The sequence below is a fragment of the Esox lucius genome, chromosome 13 (genome assembly GCF_011004845.1).
Source record: "Esox lucius isolate fEsoLuc1 chromosome 13, fEsoLuc1.pri, whole genome shotgun sequence".
Classification (NCBI taxonomy): domain Eukaryota; kingdom Metazoa; phylum Chordata; class Actinopteri; order Esociformes; family Esocidae; genus Esox; species Esox lucius.
Window position 1 is genome coordinate 5,094,491 of NC_047581.1, and position 21,998 is coordinate 5,116,488.

Here is a 21,998-nt window from a genome sequence, read left to right on the forward strand (position 1 = left end):
TAAATGAATATATATCAGTGTGATCTTGTCAGTGAAGACCTTTTTAAGTCTTAAAGATTATCTAATAAAAACTGGTGACAATATTTATTTGGCCCAGAATAAACACCCAGTTTATTTCAGTGCAAGACACTAGTTGATAATTAAAAGAAAAAATGCAATTGGATTCCAGCAGTATCTAGTAATGACAATTCCTTTACCAAACTAACTTATGTAATTAAGTAATCCATTATTACCATGTGCGATTACTGTGAGCTCAAGGTTGATGTCATGGGAAACACAGCATTGCATCAGCCAATAGCTGCGTGGTCACTGAATACATTTTGACATTTGATTGCTACATTATGATGCAGTTAGCTGTTTATCAGCTTTCCAGGTTTTGTGAGATCTGGCAAATGTCTGGATGGCAGTCAGCTTGAACCCTGTAGTGCCACTGTAGTGTTCTGAGGAGAGACATGGAGTCTCCATCTGTTTTCTTCTGGTCTTCATTACAGAAAGCAAGAGAATGACACTTTGGTTGTGTATGTTGGGGCTGTTTCTGGGGATAAAAAATGTACATGCATTTATAGGCTTCACAACAATTTAGTATGAGACTAGACAGACGTGTTCTAGCAATTTGCACGGGCTCATGGGATCATGTGTCTCGCTAAGTGATTACTAGTGAATCAGTCCACAATTTTGAAAAGCCATGTGCAAGAAAGGTAATATGACTTACCTCTTTCCTTTAGTGTGTGAATGTATGTCTTCATAAATTCTTTCTCATGGTCTTGCATTGTTTCCAAAATCTCCTCATCACCATAGTCTATTGCATCAACAGTGTTGTCATATAGCTTAATGAATCTGGAAAAAAAAACTCATATCACATTTCCAGTATAATGCAAAATTATTCATATGGACCCAGGAGATTAGTCTGAGCAACAAATGTAGAGACTGTCATAAATTAAACAAAAGAAGGGTATATCGGCCTTTCTCAAATGTTTTTGTGCCAGCTAGTGGCAAATTATTGGTCCTCTAGGGACTACTTGACTGTATCTGGGTAAACTGACAGATCTACAAATAATGAGTTGTTAGTATTCAATGTGATTTGTAGAGCAGTCAGGAAACAGTTACCTGCAATTGTTTTAAAGTGCCATTGTGATACTACAGTGATTTTGAGAAGTATTTCCCCATTCTGGATGTGTATATTTTTGACACTGACTGTTAACAGAACTTTAACAAAACCTAATATTAAATAATATATTTGTATATTTATTTTGTAGTCATTTGTTTTTTCTTTTTCAATTTAATTAGCAAAATAATGCAAAACTTACTGGCTAGATGCATCACCTTTCTCTCACTGTGTTGTAAAATAATTGTGGCCCACTCTTTAATTCAGAACTTTAAATCATAAATTTGACCATAAATCTAAATATTATTTAAGTGATGCATGAAAGGAAAACACTATCTTCCACAAGAATTCTGAATAAACATTTAGGTACTATCAGTTGGCTCTTTTAAATGGATGGATGGAAGATTGCTCATTCTTAACATCTCTACATTCTGCTCTGAATGGTCACATACTGTCAAAGAAAATATAAAAATCAATCAAATTTATTTATAAAGCCCCTTTTACAACAGCAGTTGTCACAAAGTGCTTTACAGAGACACCCGGCCTTAAACCCCAAGGAGCAAACAACAGTAGTGTTGGATTTCAGTGGCTAGGGAAAAACTCCCTAAGAAGGCCGAATTTTAGGAAGAAACCTAGAGAGGACCCAGGCTCAGAGGGGTGACCAGTCCTCTTCTGGTTGTGTGGGGTGAGATATTAAGAGTCCAATTAGAATAATAAATACATTTCGCTGGCTTAATCCAGAGTCTATTTGATTCTAGACTAGGTCAAAAGTATGACCAGGTGGACAAGGACATGGACAGCAACGTGCCCCCCAAACCAGGTACTCCGCAGGTGTGGACCAGGACCTCATCTCCTCCTAAAATTTAAAACTGGAGGAGACTGAGAAAAGTTAGAAAGTGCATTCCTCATATCCCCCAGCACAATAATATAGCAGCGTAACACCTTGGAACTGAGGCGGGGGGGTCCGGCGACACTGTGGCCCTACCTGGGGGAGGCCCCGGACAGGGCCCAACAGGCAGGAAATCAATCCACCCACATTGCCAGGCATCAACCAAAGGGACACCCACCAACCGCAACCACCCTGAAAGAGGGCCGAGTATTGCCAGCAGCGTACAGCCCAATTGCACAAGTGCGCAACAGAGAGACAACAACAAGCCAGTGACTCTTCCCCCGGAAGGCATTGGAGGGAGGGCATCCCAGTGGCGACGAGAGCCCACCTGGCAAGACCGCAAGGGTGGACAGTATGAAGCCTTCTGTTCACCTTCACGCCCCCGGGCCAGGCTACACCTAATTATAAACTGTGCTGTAGAGATGAGTTTTTAGTAGACACTGGAAAGTTTGCACTGAGTTTGCATTTATAACCTTAATTGGTAGATCATTCCACAGTAGTGGAGCTCTATGAGAAAAAGCCCTGCCGCCAGCTGTTTGTTTAGAAATTCTAGGTACAATTAAAAGACCTGCATCTTGCGATCGTAGATTACGTGTTAGTATGTATGGCTGGATCATTTCAGCAAGGTAAGTAGGAGCAAGTCCATGTATTGATTTATAGGTTAAGAGTAAAACCTTAAAATCAGCCCTAACCCTAACAGGCAGCCAGTGTAAGGATGCTAGGACAGGAGTAATGTGTTCAACTGTTTTTGTTCTAGTTAGGATTCTAGCAGCCGTGTGCAGCACTAATTGAAGTTTATTTATTAGTTTGTCTGGATAACCAGAGAGAAGAGCATTGCAGTAATCTAATCTAGAAGTAACGAAAGCATGGATAAATTTTTCTGCATCAGTTTTTGATAGAAAGTTTCTAATTTTTGCGGTGTTTCGAAGATGAAAATAAGCAACTCTTCAGACATATTTTATATGTTCTTCAAAGGAGAGGTCAGGGTCAAGGGTAACACCTAATTTTTTTACAGTTTTTTTGGGATACGACCATACAGACTTTGAGGTTCACAGTGAGATCTGCTAACAACGCTATTTGTTTCTTGGGTCCTAAAACAAGCATTTCTGTTTTCCTTGAGTTTAAGAGCAAGAAATTCTCTGTCATCCACTTCCTAATATCTGAAACGCATGCTTCCATAGCTAATTTAGGGGCTTCTCCATGCTTCATTGAAATATATAACTGTGTGTCATCAGCGTAACAGTGAAAGTTTAAATTGTGATTTCGGATTACATCGCCCAGAGGGAGCATATATAGTGAGAACAATAATGGGCCCAGAACTGAGCCTTGAGGAACACCAAAGCATACCTTTGACTTGTCAGAGGATATGCCATCCACACTAACAAACTGATATCTTTCAGATAAATAAGATTTAAACCAGGCTAGAACATGTCCACGTAGCCCAATATGGGTTTCCAGTCTCTCTAAGAGAAGGGAGTGATCAATAGTGTCAAAAGCAGCACTAAGATCAAGAAGCAACAGGACGGATGCGGAACCTTTGTCCGAGGCCATTAGAAGGTAATTTGTTACCTTCACGAGTGCAGTCTCAGTACTATGATGGGATCTGAAACCGGACTGGTGTATTTTATAAATGTTATTTGTCTTTAGGAAGGCATTCAGTTGTTGGGAAACACATTTTTCTAAGATTTTTGAGAGGAACGGGAGGTTCGATATTGGCCTATAATTGTTTTATATGTCGGGATCCAGATTAGATTTTTTTAGAAGAGGCTTAATTTCCGCTATTTTTAGTGAGTTTTTCACACATCCGGAGGAAAGGGAGCAATTTATTATGTTCAGCATTGGCTGACCTAGCACAGGAAATAGCTCCTTAAGTAATTTTGTTGGAATCGGGTTTAGCTGAGAGTTTGTGGGTTTAGAACTCATTACAAATTTAGTAAATGAGTTGAGCGATACGGTATCAAAAAATTCAAATGTCCCCATTGACACCTGGTCAGGGAGGTTCAGGACATTTTTAGGACAACTGGGATTTTGAGGACCATAACTATTTAAGGAGGAGTCAGTTATTTGTTTTCTAATGGTGATGATCTTTTCATCAAAGTAGTTCATGTATTCATTACAACTAAAGTGAAGACCCACTTCACTTGCTAAGCTCTGCTTTTTTGTACAGTTTCTTTGCAACTGTATCAAAGAGAAATTTTGGATTGTTTTTGTTCACCTCAATCAGGTTGGAGAAATAAGCTGATCGAGCAGAAGTGAGTGATTTTCGGTATTGTAGTGTACTATATATCCAGGCTAGTCTAAATACTTCCAACTTGGTGGAGCGCCACTTTCGCTCCAATTTTCTGGAGGCTTGCTTAAGTGCTCTAGTATTGTCTGTGTACCAGGGAGCAAGTTTCTTGTTGCGTATTTCTTTAGTTTTTAGTGGTGCAACTGTGTCTAATGTATTTCGCAGTGTTGAGTTTAGATCCTCGATTTGATCGTTTACAGATTTATTTACTCTGTCGTTAATGACTGAACTTGTAAGAATATCAAGGAATTTATTTGTAGTCCGAGAATTTATAGTATGGCTTTTGAAACTCATTGTTTGCGGAGCAAGTGGATTTCTTGTTTTAACGGTAAATGTAATAAGACAGTGATCCGATAATCCAGGATTTTGGGGGGAAATTATTAGATCTACAATATCTATTTCTCATGACAGGATTTAATCTAAGGTGTGATTGTGGCAATGTGTTGGACCTGAGACATGTTGTATAAAACCCATTGAGTCAATTATGGCTTCAAAGGCTTTTTGAAGAGGTTCATTGGACTTTTCCATATGAATATTTAAATCGCCAAAAATTTAAATACAATCTGCCATGACTACAAGGTTAGACAAGAATTCTGGAAACTCATTGAGGAACATTGTGTATGGCCCGGGGGGCCTATAAATAGTAGCTATGTAAAACGATTTATCGGCCTGGTTAACTTTCATTAGTAAAACTTCAAAAGAATGAAACGCAGTGATATGTTTGAGAGTAAATTTATATTTACGGTCATAAATATTAGCGACACCCCCTCCTTTTCAGGATGCAGGAGGGATATGATCACTAGTATAACCAGGAGGAGAGGCCTCATATAAGGCAGTGATATAAATATAAATGGATGGAAAAGTATTGTAACTTTAATGTTGGTTACAGTATTTGTACAGTACAGTATTTTTACACCGGGCTGTCCCTGGGTATAAGCTACATAGGTGGTCGCTTAGGGCCCCAGACCACTAGGGGAGAGGGGGCACCCAAAGGCTAGGGCCAGCACTGTTTGTACAGTAAAGCTGCAAAATGCACACTTGCTGGAAACTAAAATCAACTACTGATTGAGGGCTGGATTCAAACTCACACCAAAAATCTAAATTAACTATTGAAATCACAGGCTGTTCCAACTTGTGTAAATGTCATCATGGAAACTCATAATGTGACTCAGTAGTGTGTATGGCCCCCACATCCCTTTTTGCACTCCCGACAATGTCTGGGCATGCTCCTGTTGAGACGGCGGATGGTGTCCTGGGGGAATCTCCTCCCAGACCAGGATCAGGGCATCAGTGAGTTCCTCGACAGTCTGTGGCGCTACTTGGCGACGTTGGATGCACTGATACATAATGTCTCAGAGGTTCTCAATTGGATTCAGGTTTGGGGAACGTGAGGGCCAGACAATGGCATCAATGGCTTTGTCATCCAGGAACTGCCTACACACTCTGGCCACATGAGGCTGGGTTCTACACCAGGAGGAACCCAGGGCCCACTGCACCTCAGTAAATTCTGACGAGGATTTTATTCCGGTACCGAACGGTAGTCAAGGTACCGTTGGCTAGCATGTGGAGGTCTGTGTGACCCTCCAAGGATATGCCTCCCCAGACCATCACTGACCCACCGCCAAACCAGCCATGCTGGATGATGTTGCAGGCAGCATAACGTTCCCCACCAGAGTCTCCAGACTCACGTCTGTCACATGCTCAATGTGAACCTGCTCTCATTTGTAAAGAGAACAGGGCATCAACCTGCCAATTCTGGTGTTCTCTGGCAAATGTAAATTAAGCTGCACCGTGCTTGGCTGTGAGCACAGGTTCCACCAGGTTCCCTCATGGAGTCTGTTTCTGACAGTTTGGTCAGAAACATGCACACCAGTATCCTGTTGGAGGTAATTTGGTAGGGCTCAGGCAGTGCTCCTCCTGTTTCTCTTCACCCAAAGGAGCAGATACCGGTCCTGCTGTAGGGTTGATGCCCTGTCCAGCTCTCGTGTAACAGCCTGTCTCCTGGTATCTCCTCCATGCTCTTGAGACTACTTGGAGTCACAGCAAACCTTCTTGCGACAGCACGTATGGATGTGCCATCCTGTAGGACCTGGAATGCCTGTGCAACCTGAATGGGCTGCAGTTACCACCTCATTCTACCAGTAGTGACAAGGACACTAGCAAAATGCAAAACTGGAGAAGAATCAGTCAGGAAGGATAAGGAGAGAGCAATTGTCTGTGGCCACCAACTGCAAAACCATTCCCTTTTTGGGGTTTGTCTTGCTGTTGCCTCTCTAGTGCACCTGTTGTCACTTTCATTTGCACCAAAACAGGTGACATTGATTCACAATTGCTTATGGTTTCTAACTGGACAGATTGATATCCCTGAAGTTTAATTGACTTGGTGTTATACTGTGATGATTACGTGTTCCCTTAATTTTCTTGAACAGTGTATTAATACTTTTCCAAGACTCATACACTCTGATCCCGTCAGACTTACTTGATGGCGGAATTTTCTTCAAACACTGGAGGCCAAGACTTCAAAGTGTCTCCACTGACAACAACCATCCTGAGTGTGGTGATATTTTCCAAACAGTTCGGCAAATACTCCATGTCATTCCTATGTAGAAACAAGGATTCCAATTTGTCCAATCTAGAAGAGTAAAACATATTGGAAATAGTTTTAGCGCTGGTTGCCAACCCTCCTGGAAAGGTATAGGTTTTTACCTTAAACCTAATTTAAGTGTGCATTCACAATAAATGTTTTTTATTGCAACAAATATTTGCAACAGTTTCTTACTAGTAGAAACATCTCAGGTAGCAAGGTTCTTTGTGGACCAATGGAGTGTTTTTCTTAAATCTGACAGTCCTACAAAATAGCACAATAGCGGACAATGTACACTGTCTCTCTCTCTAGTATTCACACCACTTGGGCTTTTCCACATTTTACTGTGACAGTAGGAAATCAAAAGGTTTGAATTTGAGTTTCTGCCACTGTAAAACAAATCTGCAAATGTTTGTAAATGATTTTACAAAACAGAAAATAATTGATTGCGAAAATATCCACCATCTTTAGTCAATATTTGGTAGGCATGAGTCTATATGAAGAAGTCAAGTTGCATGGACCTTCAGTGAACTCTTTCTACATATTCTCAATTCTATTTACACTACTGTTCAAAGTTGGGGTCACTTAGAAATGTCCTTGTTTTTCATGAAAACATACCTGCAGTGGTTTTCCTGTCTCAAAATTAGTCTGGTGGTACCCCAATCACCACTACCCTGTGCTCCACCGGACACCCCACTGTGATGTACTTTATATAATATCTGGATATACTCTGTGATGTACTTTATATAATATCTGGATACACTCTGTGATGTACTTTATAGAATATCTGGATACACTCTGTGATGTACTTTATATAATATCTGGTTACACTCTGTGATGTACTTTATATAATATCTGGATACACTCTGTGATGTACTTTATATAATATCTGGATACACACTGTGATGTACTTTATATAATATCTGGTTACACTCTGTGATGTACTTTATATAATATCTGGATACCAGCTATTTAATCTGTCCTGTTTTCCATGTCCACTTGAGCAGCTAATGCACTCTACACTGACATCCCTAATGCCAACCAAAATACAGGCAATATATTTATTCTTTACATATATATTTATTCTTTGCATATTAACATGTTACATTTATTATTATTATTTTTTTATGTAGGCTTTTACCCTGTCATGTTTTTGTTCTCCTCTGTCTGTCCAGTACTAGTACACATTTGATGGGATTTAAGTGCATCCAGCCTATACAGTTGTTTCTGCTAGGTTGTTTTAATAAGGCCCCAGACACATTGGCTCCACAATGCTTTTAGCAAACAAAACCACTGGCTCTATGTATATTAGAGGGTCTAGAAAGCACATACAAATATGAAATAACTCATTAACTTTATAATTAATCACAGTCAGTATTATTATTGTCTATTTTCATTGTTTAGTTGCAGCAGCCAATTGTCACTCTGGAGGGAGGCAAAGAATTGTCAAAATGCCGCCTCAAATTCAAATGCCTAATCTTGCCTAATGGGAGGGGCGGCCCTGCATTTGTGAAGTAGTTGCATTGCAGGTTACCTGGCTGAGTCATAGTTAAATCTGAAGGCCTGGAGCCACAGCACTCGCCTTAGTGGCTCTGTTTCTGTATTTGGTACCACAGAAAAGGCCATTTTAATTGTATAGTTTTTACACTGTATGTTGCATTTATTGCATTTATTTTTTGGTAACAGTACATTCCCTAATCTGATTGTCTTTTTATCCAGTCATCTTCGGTTGTCTCACAAACTCTCTTTAAAATGTTTTTAATTCTAGGCTACTAGAAGTAATCTGAAACATTAAAACAATGTTATACACCTAGCACGTAAGTTTTATTCAAACATTTGCATGCTTGGGCGTAAAAGAACTAAGATACACTTGTTTTTCCAACATTAGGCCTACTCATCAGCGATGTCAGGACAGGTGTGGTCCAGTACGCAAGGTTGCCAGATTGCATTGGCAATAAACTTCTTCCATATTGGCAATAAATCTTCCGCAGAGTCCACAAAAACTACACTTTCTATTGCATACCACCCTATCTATATTGAACAAAAGTATAAACAAAACACTTGTTTTTGCCCCCATTTATCATGAGCTGAACTCAAAGACTTTCTCTATGTACACACAAGGCCTATTTCTCTCAAATATTGTTCACAAACCTGTCTAAATCTGTCTTACTGAGCACTTCTCCTTTGCCGAGATAATCCCCCCCCCTCGAGACTCCCCCAATACAGTGAAACTGCATGTTTTAGAGTGGCCTTTTATTGTGGCCAGCCTAAGGCACACCTGTGCAATAATAATGCTGTCTAATCAGCATCTTGATATGCCACACCTGTGAGGCTGATGGATTATCTCGGCAAAGGAGAAGTACTAACACAGATTTAGTCAGATTTGTGAACAATATTTGAGAGGGCCTTTTGTGTACATAGAGAAAGTCTTAGATCTTTGAGTTCAGCTCATGATAAATGGGAGCAAAAACAAATGTGTTGCATATATAATTCTGTTCAGTGTATGAATCGACATGCCCAAGACCATTTAAAGTAGGCCAATTAGTGGGGAAACCTCCCTATCTGGCAACACTTTCTTCCTACGGTTACATTTGATGCAGTATTTCACTGGTATTTCACTGAATAACTGCAAAATCTTGTTTTACCATGCCGACAGAGATGTGGTGCATGATTTTGGGAAAGCGGCCGCCTTTGAGTTTTGAATGCCGGAAAAGCTCTGCATACATAAAATGAGTTTGATTAGGAAATAGAGCAAAATGAATAGGAAATATTCTCTGTGACGAGGTTAAAGATAATGATTTTTAACTGAAATTAATTACAGCCTTGCAGACCTTTGGCATTCTAGTTTTCAATTTGTTGAGGTATCTGAAAAATGTTCACTCCATGCCTCCTGAAGCACCTCTCACAAGGTTTAGGTAGATGCGGCTTGATGGGAACATCTTACGTACCATACGGTCAAGCTGCTCCCACAACAGCTGAATAGGGTTGTGATCCAATGACTGTGCTGGCCCCTCCATTAAAGAGAGAATACCAGCTCACTGCTTCTTCCCTAAATAGTTCTTGCATAGTTTGGAACTGTGCTTTGGGTCATTGTCCTTTTGTATGAGGAAATTGGCTCCAATCAACTGTTGTCCACAGGGTATGGCATGGTGTTGCAAAATGGAGTGAGCTGGTATATAGCGTTCCTTCTTCAAGATCCCTTTTACCCTGTACAAATCCCCCACTTCACCAGCATCTGTGTTCTTTTGCCCAACTTAATCTTTTCTTTTTATTGGCCAGTCTGAGATATGGCTTTTTCTTTGCAACTCTGTCTAAAAGGCCAGCATCCTGGAGTTGCCTCTTAACTGTTTATGTTGAGACTGATGTTTTGTGGGTACTATTTAATGAAGCTGCCAGTTGAGGACCTGTGAGGTGTCTCTTTCTCTAACTAGACACTGTAATGCTTTTGTCTTCTTGCTCAGTTGTGCACCGGGGCCCCCCACTCCTCTTCTATTCTGGTTAGAGCCAGTTTGCGCTGTTCTGTGAAGGGAGTAGTACAGATCGTTGTACAAGATCTTTCTTTTCAGTTTCTTGGCAATTATTCACATGGAATAGCCTTAATTTCTCAGAACAAGTATAGACTGATGAGTTTCAGGAAAAGGTTATTTGTTTCTGGACATTTTGAGCCATAAACATTGATGCTGAAGATACTGAACTAATCTGAAGGACAGTTTTATTACTTCTTTAATCAACACAACACTAACATCATCGCAAAAGGGTTTTGTAATGATCAATTAGCCTTTTAAAACAATAAATTTGGATTAGCAGACACAAAGTGCCATTGGAACACAGGAGTGATGGTTGCTGATAATGGGCCTCTTTACGCCTATATAGATATTCCATTGAAAAACAGCCATCTCCAGCTACAATAATAATTTACAACATTAACAATATCTACACTATATTTCTGATCAATTTGATGTTATTTTAATGGACAGAAAATTAGCTTTTCTTTCAAAACAAGAAATATCTAAGGGAAATATCCAAACATTTGAACGATAGTGTATCTCATTGCACGCGTGACTACAATCCACATGATTCATGTGGGGTTATCTGTAGCAAATATTCCCAAATACATTGGAAGGTGACAGCAGGCAGTTTTGAATTTCACCTTTTCATACAATGAAAAATGTATAGCAGAATGAAATCTGGCGAAAATGAAACTATTAGTGTGATTAGGCCCAAACGTTCCAAACGTTATGTAGTAGTCACTACCTCTCCATATAGAGCCCAACAGGCTAGAATTCATAGTCATAAGCTGTTCTTCCATATCTGGCAACTAGACTCTACTGAGTCTTATAACAACTGGACTCTTATTTCTGTATGTGTGCGATGGTGTGCATGATGAATGAATAAATGGTTATCCTTTATAACACTAAGATCATGCTTTACATACCTATCCATATCTTCTGGCAAATCAGTCAACATGTTGATACTCAGGTCCAACAGCTTTAGGCTTGTCATACGTAGAGCACAGATTGGAATGCTTGCAAATGTGTTTTCTGCTAAATCCAGATGTGTGACTTTCTTGAGTTTGCTTAACTGAAACAACCAAAGATTTATTTATTCTGTGTTTTCCCCAAAAAAAATTACTGTATGGTTATGGTCTGGTTATCATTACATAATTGCATATTTATATTTTTTTGTAGGCATGTGTTTCCCGTTATTAAATGGATTGTTAAATGGAGCGTTTGACAATTTTTTTACATGATTTGTACATTGTTCCTCACACTTTGGCCTAGGGGGCAATAAAAATTGTAATCCATTGTTCAGTATTCTTTAAACAACCATTAAAAACATCAGCCATCGCTGATATAATATGGGCATGTGATCATGTTTCATGTTTATTTTTTAATAATCAAATCACATCAAATTAAATATTGTCTCCCAAAAGACAAATTGGTCTAATTCACTGCCTCGGAGTGCAGCTGTGTCAAAGCGGCATGTCAACAGTAGCCATACAGGTCAGTGCAATTTAGCACAGCATGTTTTACAGGGCTGCCTTCTCTCACTGCTCACTCTAGCGACTCATAGTTGTAGGTCAAGTGCCTGCTCAAACATGGTTGTTAACTGAAAGAATGCAGTGGATAAAAAGTATAATTTCTTGGTTTAGATGTGCAACAGAGAACACATCTTGATCTTAGATTTACCCAAACCCTCTAAGGCCATAATCACGAATTGGGCATCAGGAAAATGGGAGGGGATATAAACTGGGTCAAATTGGAATAAATATGTGAATTTGGTGATTAAAAAAAAAAAACACCCCCTGATTACTTCCATTGATTTTGAGCTAGCATACGTTAGCTGAAGTTTGTTTAAACAAAACTGAGTTTCTCCTAGCCCTTATTCTTCTTTCAGGGTGAGGAACCATCTAACATCCAGTTGAAAGATGGTGAAACCCTTCTTCAATATGGATCAAGATTACTTTTATTATTACTGTCACTTAGTACCAAGATATGGTATGGCAATAATAAACCTTGAAACTATCCTTTAAAAATCCATATCAGGCCCTTACCTCAAACGGTAATTCTTCAAGAAAATTTCCAGTTAGTTCCAATTTCTCCAGATTTTCACAATCACCAAGTTCTGGAGGAATGCTGGTTATCCTGTTATAATTCAAAATCAGTACCCTCAATTTTTTAATTTTACCTGAAAGAAAATATAACCAACAAATAAAAAATAAATGTTATGGAATGATGAATATGTACATTCTAAATCCCATTAAAAATGTTAAAATTACAGATGTTTAATAAGATGTAGCATGAATATCATGTCATCTGGAAAGTATATGTATATTGTTAACCAGTATAAAGTGGGGAGAACAAGTATTTGATACACTGACGATTTTGCAGGTTTTCCTACTTACAAAGCATGTAGAGGTCTGCAATTTTTATCATAGGTACACTTCAACTGTGAGAGACGGAATCTAAATCCAGAACATCACATGATATGATTTTTAAATAATTTATTTGCATTTTATTGCATGACATAAATATTTGATCACCTAGAATTCTAGCTCTAACAGACCTGTTAGTTCTTTAAGAAGCCCTCCGGTTCTCCACTCATTACCTGTATTAACTGCACCTGTTTGAAATTGTTACCGGTATAAAAGACACCTGTCCACACACTCAATCAAACAGACTCCAACCTCTCCACAATGGCCTAGACCAGAGAGCTGTGTAAGGACATCAGGGATAACATTTTAGACCTACACAAGGCTGGGATGGGCTACAGGACAATAGGCAAGCAGCTTGGTGAGAAGACAACAACTGCTGGCGCAATTATTAGAAAATGAAAGAAGTTCAAGATGACGGTCAATCTCCTTCTGTCTGGGGCTCCATGCAAGATCTCACCTCGTGGGGCATCAATGATCATGAGGATGATGAGGAATCAGCCCAGAACTACACGGCAGGACCTGGTCAATGACCTGAAGAGAGCTGGGACCACAGTCTCAAAGAAAACCATTAGTAACACACTACGCCGTCATAGATTAAAATCCTGCAGCGCACGCAAGGTGCCCCTGCTCAAGCCAGCGAATGTCCAGGCCAGTCTGAAGTTTGCCAATGACCATCTGGATGATCCAGAGGAGGAATGGGAGAAGGTCATGTGGTCTGATGAGACGAAAATAGAGCTTTTTGGTCTAAACTCCACTCGCTGTGTTTGGAGGAAGAACGATGAGTACAACCCCAAGAACACCATCCCAACCGTGAAGCATGGAGGTGGAAACATCATTCTTTGGGGATGCTTTTCTGTAAAGTGGACAGGACGACTGCACCGTATTGAGGGGAGGATGGATGGGGCCATGTATCGCGAGATCTTGGCCAACAACCTCCTATCCTCAGTAAGAGCATTGAAGATGGGTCGTAGCTGGGTCTTCCAGCATGACAACGACCCGAAACACACAGCCAGGGCAACTAAGGAGTGGCTCCGTAAGAAGCATCTCAAGGTCCTGGAGTGGCCTAGCCAGCCTCCAGACCTGAACCCAATAGAAAATCTTTGGAGGGAGCTGAAAGTCCGTATTGCCCAGCGACAGCCCAGAAACCTGAAGGATCTGGAGGAGGTCTGTATGGAGGAGTGGGCCAAAATCCCTGCTGCAGTGTGTGCAAACCTGGTCAAGAACAATAGGAAATGTATCATTGCTGTAATTGCAAACAAAGGTTTCTGTACCAAATATTAAGTTCTGCTTTTATGATGTATTAAATACTTATGTCATGCAATAAAATGTAAATTCAATTCTTAAAAAATTATACAATGTGATTTTCTAGATTTATGTTTTAGATTCCGTAACTCACAGTTGAAGAGTACCTATGATAAAAATTACAGACTTCTACATGCTTTGTAAGTGGGAAAACCTGCAAAATCAGCAGTGTATCAAATACTTGTTCTCCCCACTGTATACTGTACATGAAAAATTATAATCACCTATTTCAACTGGCAGCCTCTGAATTCCGTTTTTGGGCATATTTATTACGCTGAGGTGTGGAAACTGTTCAATCCACCCTGGAATTTTGTAGATTGTAGTTCTTCTTATGTGCATTTCCCGAAGATGTGGCTTATCTAGAATACTTTCAGGGAGTTCCTGCATTGCAAGGAATACCAAACAATAACAATGGTGCTGATACAGTTAGTATTAGTGAAAAACAATCAGGAAAAAAATATCCAATTTACCGCCAAATCATCACCATCCATTTCCAAAATGAATTTGGATAAAGGGGATTTTGCACCTGTTAGGATGAAACAATGAGTTAATGATGGGTCTATGTTGAATATCTAGCACTAAATGATATTGCTGAGCTTGCCTGTATAGTGGGGCTTTTCATTCTGAGCGGTTCTACCCAGGTAATGTTGGAGTACTTCCAACTCATTGGACTGCAATTTCTTGCACTCTATGCGATACTGCCATTCCTGATTGATCCTTGGGAAAAACATGTTTTAAAAAAAACATGGATATTTGTGTAATTGATAACAAAAGTTTCTCACACATCATCACAGCAGCATCAATGGTTGAAAATATATTGTCCCTCATTCATGAAAACTTGCTTTGCCTTTCTTTTCCTAAGTCACTCATGCATATACTATTGATATAGTTGGAGATCATAAATGGTCATTATAATTTCGGTGGTTGGCATTGAGATTAGCTAACATCTCTTAAAATTGACTAGTGAGAGTATAAATAAACCAGTGGTTCGGGGTCTAGCAGTTACTCTGATGATGGCAGAGCTTGCTCTTCTAAAGTACTTCGGCTCTGGGCTGAGAAACGAAAGTATTCAGTTGTTACGAAGAATTCGGTGACCATGCGAATTCAGTGTGCCTGTCCAAAGTGCGCATGCGCCGCTATCTAAAATTCCTTTCTGTCAGCGGGAGCGTGTGATATCTCATGCACTTGTGGCTTCTCGTTCTCAACACTGACTTCCTACCAGTGTTGCCAACTTAGCAACTTTGTCGCTAGATTTAGGAACTTTTCAGACCCCCTTAACAACTTAAAAAAAAAAGCAACTAGCGACAAACCTAGCGACTTTTTGTGGTGTTATTGGAGACGTGTTCTTACTCTTTGTAAATCAACCTGTATTGTCCAAAAAACATCTCTCACCAACATTGAATATGTTTTTTATTCAGGAGTATATTTTTATTCATTAAAGAGTGGGACACTATTTCCGCCAGTCAATCATTGTCCCCCTGTCAATCAAAATACATAGTACCAAACTCCCAATTTCCAAAATTTCCCAAACTCCCACAGCTATTGATTCTCTACTTTACCAACACATTTGATGGGTTTAATTCAATCTGGACTATATTTTCATTAATTAAGGAGGGGGACACCATTTCCGCCAGGCACCGGCGAAATCTGTGTCCCTTTGTCAATCAAAATATATAGTACCTACATTTTCCTAAACTCCCACAGCTATTGATTCTCTACTTAGCAACACATTCAATAAGTTTAATTCAATCTGGACTATAATTTCATTAATTAGGGGGACACCATTTCCACCAGGCACCGGCAAAACCTGTCCCTTTGTCAATCAAAATATATTGACAAAGTACAAATACAAGATATAAAATGTTAAAACTGAGAAATGTTACTGTTTTTGGAAATATATTTTAATTTGATGTCAGCAACATGTTTCAAAAAAGTTGGGACAGGGGCATGTGTTACATCACCTCTTCTTTTAACAATACTCTATAAGTGTTTGGAACTGAGGACACCAATGCTGTAACTTTTAAGGTGATAGGTTTTACCATTCTTGCTTGATTTCAACAGTTTGGGGTCTCCTTTGTCGTATTTCTCATTTCATAAAGCGCCAAATGTTTTCAATAGGTGACAGGTCGGGATTGCAGTCAGGACAGTTTAGCACCCAAACTCTTTTACTACAGAGCCATGGTGTTGTAATACGTGCAGAGTTTGCTTTGGCATTGTCTTGCTGAAATAAGCAAGGCCTTCCCTGAAAAAGACTTGATCTGGATGGCAGCATGTGTACCTCCAAAACCTGTATATATTGGTCACCATTAATGGTGCCTTCAGATGTGCATGTCACCCATGCCATGTGCACTAATGCATCCCCGTACCATCATGGATGCTGGCTTTTAAATTGTGCACTGATACAAACCTGGATGGTCCCTCTCCTCTTTAGCCTGGAGGATGCAGCATCCTTGATTCACAAAAATAATTTCAATTTAGTATATTTACAGACCACAGGACAGTTTTCCGCTTTGCCTCAGCCAATCATAAATAAGCTTGGGCCCAGAGAAGACGGCTGTGTTTTTGGATCTTGTTTTTATATGGTTTCTTCTTTTCATGGTTCAGTTTTAACTTACATTTATCGATGCAGCGATGTACTGAGTTCACAAACAATGGTTTTCAAAAGTGTTCGTGAGCCCACGCAGTCATGTCCACTACAGAATCGTGTCCACAATCGATGTCCACTACAGACAAAAAGGCCACCATTAAGGCTTTATTTTATTATTAATTGAATAATTATGTGTAGACATTCTTGCTATTTAATGATAAATGACATGTACAGAACTATAAAAACATGTATTTCACCCTGAGGTGTACATGCTTAGTATACTGCATAAAACAATGTTCACAGTCCAAAATGACATTAATGTAAGGTTTGTTATATTTGATACAGTGGGGAGAACAAGTATTTGATACACTGCCGATTTTTCAGGTTTTCCCACTTACAAAGCATGTAGAAGTCTATAATTTTTATCATAGGTACTCTTCAACTGTGAGTTACGGAATCTAAAACATAAATCCAGAAAATCACACTGTATAATTTTTAAGTAATGAATTTACATTTTATTGCATGACATAAGTATTTAATACATCATAAAAGCAGAACTTAATATTTGGTACAGAAACCTTTGTTTTCAATTACAGCAATGATACGTTTCCTATTGTTCTTGACCAGGTTTGCACACACTGCAGCAGGGATTTTGGCCCACTCCTCCATACAGACCTCCTCCAGATCCTTCAGGTTTCTGGGCTGTCGCTGGGCAATACGGACTTTCAGCTCCCTCCAAAGATTTTCTATTGGGTTCAGGTCTGGAGGCTGGCTAGGCCACTCCAGGACCTTGAGATGCTTCTTACGGAGCCACTCCTTAGTTGCCCTGGCTGTGTGTTTCGGGTCGTTGTCATGCTGGAAGACCCAGCTACGACCCATCTTCAATGCTCTTACTGAGGGAAGGAGGTTGTTGGCCAAGATCTCGTGATACATGGCCCCATCCATCCTCCCCTCAATACGGTGTAGTCGTCCTGTCCACTTTACAGAAAAGCATCCCCAAAGAATGATGTTTCCACCTCCATGCTTCACGGTTGGGATGGTGTTCTTGGGGTTGTACTCATCGTTCTTCCTCCAAACACAGCGAGTGGAGTTTAGACCAAAAAGCTCTATTTTCGTCTCATCAGACCACATGACCTTCTCCCATTCCTCCTCTGGATCATCCAGATGGTCATTGGCAAACTTCAGACGGGCCTGGACATGCGCTAGCTTGAGCAGGGGCACCTTGCGTGCGCTGCAGGATTTTAATCCATGATGGCGTAGTGTGTTACTAATGGTTTTCTTTGAGACTGTGGTCCCAGCTCTCTTCAGGTCATTGACCAGGTCCTGCCGTGTAGTTCTGGGCTGATCCCACACCTTCCTCATGATCATTGATGCCCCACAAGGTGAGATCTTGCATGGAGCCCCAGACAGAAGGAGATTGACCGTCATCTTGAACTTCTCACCAAGCTGCTTGCCTATTGTCCTGTAGCCCATCCCAGCCTTGTGTAGGTCTAAAATTTTATCCCTGATGTCCTTACACAGCTCTCTGGTCATGGCCATTGTGGAGAGGTTGGAGTCTGTTTGATTGAGTGTGTGGACAGATGTCTTTTATACCGGTAACAAGTTCAAACAGGTGCAGTTAATACAGGTAATGAGTGGAGAACCGGAGGGCTTCTTAAAGAACTAACAGGTCTGTTAGAGCTGGAATTCTTACTGGTTGGTAGGTGATCAAATACTTATGTTATGTAATAAAATTGTATGTTATGCAAATTAATTATTTTAAAATCATACAATGTGATTTTTGTTTTAGATTCTGTCTCTCACAGTTGAAGTGTGCCTATGATAAAAATTACAGACCTCTACATGCTTTGTAAGCAGGAAAGCCTGCAAAATCGTCAGTGTAACAAATACTTGTTCTCCCAACTGTATGATTTCACAGCAGATCTGAATATACAACCACACTTTCAAAATGTTATTTACTGACATATTGATAACATCACCTTTAGCTGTTTAAATAAATTTTAGCAATACATATACAAAATGTGTTTCATCTTACAGACAGCAATATTCAGCGATATTCGTTTGTACTGCAGTGACCTTGGTAAAACCACTACTAGCTTATCCTTGTTTGGAGCAGTGCCAGACAGGAGAATGGAAAGTTGCGTGTTCGTAATACCGCCATGCATTTTTATAGTAATCAGTTTTTTCGAAATACATTCAAGGAATCCAATTGCAACACTTTGACATACATTTATCCAATGTATAGAAATAATATATTTAAAATACATATTTGTTCCGTATGGGTAGCTTGTTATTATTGAGAAAAGTTCAACAAATTGAATTGTCAAAGATCACAGTTACTTTGACTGGTTGTGCTAGCTAACGCAAACATGGCATTTGTCATTGCAACAATACAGTACTACACACATATGTTAACCGACACAATATATTTGCTTTCTGCTGCTGTTTTTAAGCAAACGTATCTGTGGATGCAGAACCGCAATGATCACAAGGTTAATATTGTAGCGCCAACAAGCTTAGGTTACCAGAAACTTTTTAGAAGGAAGGCAATGTTGGGAGCGAGGAGCAAGAAGTGCATGAAATATCAACAGAAATAAATATTCAATATTAGCGCATGCGCACTTTCGACAGGCACACTGAATTCGCACGGTCACTGAATTCTTCGTAACACCTTAAATCACACAAGGAGATGACCTTAAGTCTGTCCCGTCTTTCAAATCTGAGATGTTGTCTGAGGTTTCATGAATGAGGGCCACTGTCAAGATAAGATGATGCAGAAAGACCATTGTTCAATTGTCATCTTTCTCCTACAGTACAAGTCTGTTTATGCTTTAATGTCACTACTTGCCACTGCTTCCTATGTCAAATTCTTTGTTTGACAATGCAAGGAGTTGACATGATAGCCCAAACAGATCTGACGAAAGGCTAAATCCAAGCAAAGAAAGAGTATGAAAATATCTGTCAGACATCTGAGCTGATTTACATACTTCTCTAAAGCACTGTTCTGTATTCGTTCCCGTTCCTTCTTCTGTTTTTCTTTGTATTTTATTACTCTGTGTTCCCACATGCCTCTGAGTTGAGAGATGTCATAAATGGGTATGTCAACACTCCTGTCTGCCCTCATTTTGATTCTACCTGTTGAAAAAGACTGAAATGGCGGTTAAATGATAGCATAACATTCTACTGTCAAACAAATCCCTCAAGTCCACTAAGCACATACTGTATATCTATTGGCAAATTCAAATCTGCAAATTTACAAAAATAGGATTTGAATCTGACAGTTATGCAGCTAGCATCGGTGTGAAATCTACTATTTTTAATTTAAAAAAGCAGATGACAACGTACCATAAATGGCAAACTAAAAATGTATCTAACCATTTTGCTGATTCTGATTGTTGATTGCTGTTTATATGTCATGTTTTAATTATTTCTGCCAATTGAAAGTCACTGCAAGGCATAGTGCAAATATAGAGATATATGCCTTTGTTTCCATATTGAAAATGTTACCATTGGCACTGCTCTTAATACCAAAGTCCAGGATGTGCCTTAAAAAAAAAAACATTGGTTTTGTGCCTTTTTTCTTTTTGCTTAGCATTTTAATCAAATAGTCAACCTTATAACTGTTTTGAGAGAAAATAATGAATACCTCACAAGTATACTTTAATGAGTGTTTAGAAAAACACAAGCCTTGGAATCCTGGTTTTTCCACATAGTAATAAACACAAACACATTTGCTTTGTGATAATATTCATAGCACAAAGAAACCTAGAACATTTTGATTTGACTTTAACCCAAGACTTGGATACTGAATAAGGGGAAGGATTTAAAGAAAACAAATTCATGGATTACAGTTTGCTCCTGACCCATAGCACTTCAGTATAAAGTATACATTTCAAAACATCCCCTTAATTCATGTCAGAATTTGTTAATTTAAATATCATTAATGGCCTTATGGTTTTAGCAATGGTGTGGTTATGCTAATAAATCTATGTTTATTGAATTTCACTGGACAATTATATTTGATTCCCGTGACTGACTATTGACGATTTCCAAGACAATGACATGATCAGACAAGGACATGATCAGGATTGCATGCATAGATGAATAAATGTCTTCATATATATTACTGCCGGCCGAAGGGTAAGAATATTCCTTTGAAAGGAGCTAGACTTCAACCCCTATTCAGTAAACCTGTAATTAAAAAAATACACCCCCGTAGGTAAGTTATTGAAAAGACAATGCCTATGCATATACATGTTCTTACCTGTGTTAATTTTCCGCTTCTGAACTGCTTGTTCAGTTGTTTACAAAGTGTGAGCGACCCATATCTCTGAGTCATCTGTATTTTAGCCTGTTTGTCTGAGTCTGACCAATGTGCTATTTTTACACTGGTGATTTGATTCCTGGGGTCACATGTAAGCCCACTCAGGAGTACCAACATTACATCGTGAGCTCCACTGTCTGTTACCTTGTGGAATCTGTCATGGAAAATTTTCCACAAATCTGCTCTCATGTTTCAGTGGCTATAAACCTAAAAGGCCTCACGTTCAGCAGTAACTAGCAATTGGAAGAGATCTATTGGAGGGTCCAAAATTCACATAAGTAAAAAAACAAGTGTGAACTGTGAATACACAGGTCACATTTAAAAATAAAACTTGAGTGCTGTGATACATACACTACCATTCAAACGTTTGGGGTCACTTAGAAATGTCCTTCTTTTCCAAGAAAACATATATGAAATGAGTTGGAATAGGAAATATAGCAAAATGAATAGGAAATATAGTAATTCACACGGTTAGAAATAATTATTTTTCATTGAAATAATAATTGTGTCCTTACTTTGCTTTCGTCAAGAAATCCTCCATTTGCAGCAATTACAGTCTTTCAGACCTTTTGCATTCCAGTTGTGAATTTGTTGAAGTAATCTGAAGAGATTTGAACCCATGCAACCTGAAGCACTTTGATGGGTACATCTTGTATGTATCATACAGTCTAGCTGCTCCCACAACAGCTCAATAGGGTTGAGATCTGGTGACTGTGCTGGCCTCTCTGTTATAGACAGAATACAAGCTGACTGATTCTTCCCTAAATAGTTTTTGCATAGTTTGGAGCTGGGCTTTGGGTCATTGTCCAATGTGATGGCCCTCAGACCATCACATTGCCTACACCAAGCCTGACAGATGGCATCAAGAACTCCTCCAGCATCTTTTAATTTGGTTTGCGTCTCAATAATGTTTTTCTTTGTGATCCGGGCACCTCAAACATGGATTTGTCTGTTCATAACACTTTTTTCAATCTTCCTCGGTCCA

The 21,998-nt window shown here is 39.3% G+C and overlaps 1 protein-coding gene across 4 annotated transcripts; it reads right to left on the reverse strand.

Moving 5' to 3' along the window:
- Positions 1–324: 324 nt before the first annotated feature.
- On the reverse strand, positions 325–21,047 carry lrrc2 (leucine rich repeat containing 2). 4 transcript variants are annotated; one of them, XM_010896001.3, is made up of 10 exons: positions 20,954–21,047; positions 19,677–19,837; positions 14,704–14,819; positions 14,573–14,628; positions 14,327–14,483; positions 12,420–12,553; positions 11,301–11,446; positions 6,761–6,880; positions 713–837; positions 325–535 (listed from the first exon to the last, which is right to left on the reverse strand). In XM_010896001.3, exons 1-10 carry the CDS (start codon positions 21,026–21,028, stop codon positions 486–488), a joined length of 1,140 nt encoding a protein of 379 aa, XP_010894303.1. In that variant the 5' UTR covers positions 21,029–21,047; the 3' UTR covers positions 325–485. The 4 variants fall into 4 exon arrangements, with proteins under 4 accessions (XP_010894303.1, XP_010894302.1, XP_010894304.1 ...); XM_010896000.3 differs by having other exon boundaries at positions 6,761–6,913; XM_010896002.3 differs by having other exon boundaries at positions 6,761–6,913; positions 19,677–19,824; positions 20,954–21,039.
- Positions 21,048–21,998: the final 951 nt, after the last annotated feature.

Coding starts and splice junctions, on each gene's coding strand:
- lrrc2 (XM_010896000.3), bottom strand. CDS start 21,028: ATGACTCAGAGATATGGGTCGCTCACACTTTGTAAACAACTGAACAAG. Junction 12,554..14,326: donor GAGGCTGCCAGTTGAAATAG/GTGATTATAATT, acceptor ATTTTCTTTCAG/GTAAAATTAAAAAATTGAGG. Junction 11,447..12,419: donor TTGAAGAATTACCGTTTGAG/GTAAGGGCCTGA, acceptor TGGTTGTTTCAG/TTAAGCAAACTCAAGAAAGT.